Source organism: Puccinia triticina, chromosome 7A, assembly GCF_026914185.1.
Source record: "Puccinia triticina chromosome 7A, complete sequence".
Classification (NCBI taxonomy): Eukaryota; Fungi; Basidiomycota; class Pucciniomycetes; order Pucciniales; family Pucciniaceae; genus Puccinia; species Puccinia triticina.
Window position 1 is genome coordinate 7188491 of NC_070564.1, and position 5764 is coordinate 7194254.

Here is a 5764-nt window from a genome sequence, read left to right on the forward strand (position 1 = left end):
GCTATGTCAGGAGCTGGATAGATACTGCCGTTGAATATAAATGTATTATATTGTGCTTCTTCTTCTAAGAACAGCATAAAGATTGGGGGATTTGTAGTCGGGGGATGTGAGAGTGGAAGGAAAGTTACTTTCATCTGATGAGAGATGTGGATTACCGGCCGGCAAAAAGTATCTGCCATGAGATCTCCATGTTGCGGGAAGGTCATCCAATAAGGGACTGGTGCCGGCGACTCCAAGAAGTTCAGCTTATCCTTCAGTTTTTTGTGAGAGATCCCATCAGCAATCAAATTGAGGTATTTTGAATTATTATAGATTGGCTGGTTTTCCATCTTGATTATCATTTCAAGTCAAATATCGCACCAATCGCCACTCTTGCGGCCCATGCTTATTGCTGCTGCTCAAAAACCGCAGTGTCCATCACCATTGACATTGTGTGTTTTCTCTATTAGTTGTCTTACTGGGGCTGGAATGATTCTCCAGTGTCTGTATGCCTAAAAAAAGTTACAAAAGCATCAGTGAAGATCACATTGATTTACAATGTTAGAAAGAAATTCATACCTGATTGAATATCATCCATTCAAATCCAGAGCTTTTTTCTAGATCTCCTTCAGCATCACAAGGCTGGATGTCAGGATTCCCCTTGAACGGGACCGGTGATCCATCCTTTTCAATTGGGGCCGGTGAGACCTCCTTTTTGATGCACTGCCAGCATATTTGGCTGGGTTGAAGGCATCCCAGTTTAACTGGGATGCACTCAACCAATTTATACTTGGTTGATCTCAACCAATTTAATATAAACCCAAGGGGGGTACCTTGGAGTTATATTTCATCAGTTGAGATTGCCCAAGTCTAAATTGGTTGAGTGCATCCCAGTTTAACTGGGATAACCTCAACCCAGCCAATTATGCTGGCAGTGATGGAGGTGGCTTGCTTGGTTATAAGGTTGTCTAGATCCGTGAGACTTGCATCAGAGCCATAGTCAGTAGATTCCGAGGTGCTTTTGTCCTCGTATGTATCAATCTGAACCTTTGTCTTTGTGGTTCTCTATATTCGCAGATACAACAGGTCAGTGGCGATAGAGAGACAACCCTGTAGAATAGCTAACAAACAGACTTCACCTTTGGGTTTTGCTTCACCGGAACCTTTGCAGGCCTACCTCTCTTCTTTTTGGAAAGAGGGTTAACTGCCTCAGACTTTGCAGGAAGACCTTGTTTCTTCGGGGGTAGTTGATGCTCCCATGCCGAGGGATCGCGCTTCATAGACTTTTTGGGCTGTTTTGGTTTGTTTTTACTTCCTTTGGGACGTCCCTTGTGAGGTTTTTTTACCGGATCTTCAAGTCGCTTGAGAACATGGCTCTGATCAAGCAGCTTGCCAAACATTGAAATGTAAAGAGCTTTCTCGCTTGTGGGGAGCTTCTGGAATCGTTCAAAAACCGTGCCGAGAAACTCAGTCTCATAATCTTCATCACAGGGCTTGCTTAGGTCCGGTGAGGTTAATTGCGGCAGAGGTTCAATCCCCTAGAAGAACAAAAACAAGGAATTGCCAATTATTAACTGTCTGAAACAAAAAATGAACTTCAAACAAAGCTTACCAGAAGATCAATTAGGTGCCACTGGAGGTGGAAGTCTTCTTTCTTTACAAAATCACCAGCTGCTTCCAGCGCTTTCAGCTTGTGGACACAGGGGATTCCCATGTATGACTCGTAACTGCAGTTGACACACTCATTTGTCTTCGTTGGCGAGAGATAGTTGCATAGGTCTTCCTTCAATGCGTGATGCAATATCTGGCCCAAGAGTTGGCCTAACACATTAGGCAGGTTGTTGAGGTAGACGTTCTTCTGTGTGGCAGTGCTGATTAACATTTCATGAAGTTGGTGTCAAACCGCTGTGGAACTCCTACCGTGCCAGGCGGTAGGCAGTGCTTGGAAGGGAAAGTGGTGATGAGCCTGCCTTCCTGTGAGGTCCTAGGATGAATGAGATCTGAGGAAAACCAGAGAAAGGGGGTTGAACAACAATGTCAGTGAGACTTGTTGGCAGGTTTGGGGGTTGGGGATCTGGAAAGGGATGCTGATGAGGATCTTGAGGGTTGATAAGGATCTGATGAGGTGATGAGGATAAGGATCTGAGAATCTTGATGGTGTATTTCGTGGATCAGAAGACTGCCATGCCTCCCCCTCATCTGAGTCCAAACTTTGAACTCAGACTCCAGGAAGTGAACATGTCACAGACATGTTCATCACATCCCTAACTACAAACAAGCTCTGCACAACACAAACAAAAAAAAACACACACAAAGAAAGATCAACCACATACATAGAAAAATGAGGAGAGTAACATAAGAGAATGGGTGCAATGTATCAAAAAGAACAGAGAGAAAAATCAACAACAATCATCAATATCAATAATAACATCTTGAATCTTGAGCTTGAGATTTGAGATGGAGAATCTTGAAGTCTTGATCTTGATAACTGGTCACTTGAATCTTGAGTCTTCATCTGGATCTTGAACCATGGACTGTCTGTACCATTTTGCTCACCACACCGCATTGTACATATCAGAGATTGTTGTTCACATTTTGTGTTGAACCTTGGAGGAATCTCTTGATGGCTGCATGGAGACTTTTGCATTGGGAAGTGTTCAGGTTTCCAAAGTAAAGAGTATCATTGAGAAGATATCACACAAAACAATTCTTCAAGGGGATCCAATTCTTGGTCAAGTAGTCCATGAACTCGGGAGGACATAGCTTTGCCAGATTGGCAAAGTTATGTTGATACTGGGCCGCTGATTTTGACGCAAGTAGAAAGTTCCAGGCTTTGGTGAATGCCGGGTAAACTTCATCACCAAGTTTCGACTGACAGTTTGCTTGCAGGTTCTTTCCGATGTGCCACTGACAAAGGAGGTTCCTCGCGGTAGGGAATACATCTTGAATTGCAGTCATCAATGCTTGTTCTTTGTTGGTCAGAATAACGGACAGGGTATGCGGCGCCAGGGAAATCTTCAGCTGCTGCATAGCCCAGTGATGATCGTCTTCTTGCTCTCGGGAAACAAAGCAGAAAGCAAATGTAAAGGATTTATTTGAAGAGTTGATTCCCACAATATGTAACAAAGGCATCTTGTACCTGTTTTTTTTTATATTTCGCGTCCATTTGGATCATCCAGGGATGCTTCTGAATCTTGGCGAGCTCAATTGATCCCGGAAGCGCAAATAAGAGTGCATTGAGGTGCCCGTCTTTATCAGCTTTGACTTGGTATTTGGACTCCTTTTTCTTGAGGCACTCGATCACAGATTCCATTGCAGGTTTACCTCCAAGAGATACTTTATTGTCGCAATAATTCTTGTTATAGATTGCGGTCAAGGGGACGTGAAACGGAGTTGAGCTGCTGTTATGAAGAGCGGTCTGTATTTTCAAAGGCCTGACACCGGCGGCGGTAAGCTTTGATATCTCCAAGGCCTGATCTTTGGTGTAACGGCAATGCATTTGATGGGCACCAGGGGTATCAGAAGGACCGTGGTTTTGCTGGGGGTTCTTCACTTTCAAGGCCAACAAGCCAGACAATTCTAGAGTTGCAGTCAATCTGAAAGGACAGCCGATCTTCGTGGAACTTGTAGTTTGGGCCTTTGTGTGAGATTATAGCCCCAGACCAGCAACGACCCCCGCAGAAGTTAGCGCGGTTAGACCAGAACCCAGACCACCCGCAGCAATCTTTCAGAGAGCTCGCGCGGACAGACCCAAACCACAACCCAGCTGCGCAAAGAGGTAAGCCCCTCTAGCAGTCAAGCCAAACCCTAAACCAAAGCTTTAGCTGACGCAAGTCGCACGGTCCTTTGCAGACACGGCACTCGCAACGGCAACCGCAGAGGAAAAAGGTAAAATAGAACACGCCTCCGGGTACGTAGCCGAGAAGAGATAAAGTTGATATGCAGACAAAGCTGACCAACTTTATACTCGACAGAAACCTCGCGCGGCGTATTCGGAACAAGGCGCAGAACTCACTCCTAGCCAGGATCACGGCCAGCACCGACCAAGGTGAGCAGATCCCATTCTGGAGATCTAGCAAACAAAGAAAGCAATAGAACTAAAGCGAAGCCAATCATGCTTCTTGCTACAGACCCAGACCAAGACCACCCGTACAGACAGGAAAAGACTAAGTTATTCATATAACTAGTCCCTGCATCGGTGAGTTAAAAGAAACAGAAAAAGTGCAGCAAAACCAGTCTGGAGATGTCTCTGACAGATGCGCATTCTATCGCTCCAGACCCGTTAAACTCGTCACACACAAGCAAAGCATCAGCGCAAGCAACCAGGAAGCTTTATCCAGAATCCAGCATAACCTAGTGCTGCTTTTAGGTAAACTTCCTCTCTAATAACTTTACTTTTCTTATCCAGAAAATACGTGTATATACAGAAGAGTTATTAAGACAAAGAAATCTATTTTAGTTGCTCTAAATCTTTCACTTTGCACAAACGTTGGCGCGGTGACCACAGTACTTTCCAGAGCGATCACATTGGAACATAATTTTCATCTTGCCTCGAGAAAAAGCAGAGTTAGCGGTTGCAATCGCAAAGCTGTGGTGAAAGGCCCAGTTCTGTATACTTTCCTGTGCGCTTACTGGGAGCGCAGCGGTCGGTGGGCCGAGTCCAAGGAGGGCGGCTGTGGAGCACCTGCGTGGCGCGTGCGCAAAGGCACCTGCAGCGCGCAGCCGAGGCGCGCCAGGACAGACCAAACCTAGTTGGTCAAGGAGCAACCGGTACCGGCCAAGACCTAGCACCCGGAACCAGCAACAGAGCACGACACGCCAAGCACTACAGCGCCGAAACTTTCCTGGAAATTTCGCCAAATTAAGTCATTTCTGATTGATATCAAATCACGCTAATTTCAATGTTCAACTTGATCGCAGCAGCGAACTTGGCGGTGAAAATGGCGGCAGGCTTGTCAACAGGCAACACAGGCAGACAAGTGGATGGGGAGGCGAGTGGCCAGTCGCAAGGGGTCACGGGGACGCAAGACCAATCGGAGGCGCCAGCACCACCAGAGGAAGAACGAGCCGGCGGAGGCGCAGCCGACGAACCAGCACCGGCCCCTCCAAAGAAACTGAAAAAGGGCACCGTGAATGCACCAGTGAGAAGGTCAACCCGGGCGGCTTTGAAGAGGCCAGGAGAGCAGGAGAGGGACGACGACCAAAGGGGCGGGGAGGATCACAAGGAGGAAAGGGGGACAGGGCTGGAGTAATTCAGGGAGTTGGTAGGGAAGGTTATTGGGGTACAAGGGAACTGGTAAGCAAAGAGATGGGGACAGGAGGGGCTGGGTACGGCTAGGGGTAGAGGGTCAGGACTAACGGATTGCGGCGCTTTATTTTGCTTAGCTGATAATCTGTTCGACGCAGAGGAGGAGATTTGGGTCATAGGAGGGGAAAGGGGGAAGGTGGACCTACAGGGTACAATGCTGGAGGTTATTGGGAGGGCGTTAGCGGCCAAGGCGGCAGGGCAGTCAGGCAAAGCAACGATGCTCTTCAAATCTGCAAAGGCTTGGGTAACACCATTGCGGGCAACCCGGCGACCCCAGTACCACAACCCCCGACCCTAGCGGCTCAGATACCCACGACTCTAACTCGGTCAATCACCACACCCTCTTTCGCATTGCCAGCCACAACCCCATTCAACCCAGCCACCTCTAACCAACTCCACGGGTTCAAAGTGCCAACTCCAGCGTCGGCAGTCACCCCAAGGGTCAGAGATTACAACGAGATGGTCGGATCCACTCGG

The 5764-nt window shown here is 47.4% G+C and overlaps 1 protein-coding gene across 1 annotated transcript; it reads left to right on the top strand.

The window, feature by feature from the left end:
• Positions 1-3472: 3472 nt before the first annotated feature.
• On the top strand, positions 3473-5231 carry PtA15_7A794 (uncharacterized protein; the record flags this gene model as incomplete). Its single annotated transcript, XM_053171438.1, has 2 exons — positions 3473-3494; positions 4900-5231. The coding sequence occupies 2 exons, from the start codon at positions 3473-3475 to the stop codon at positions 5229-5231; spliced, it is 354 nt and encodes a 117-aa protein (XP_053022620.1).
• Between the last annotated feature and the right edge of the window lie 533 nt (positions 5232-5764).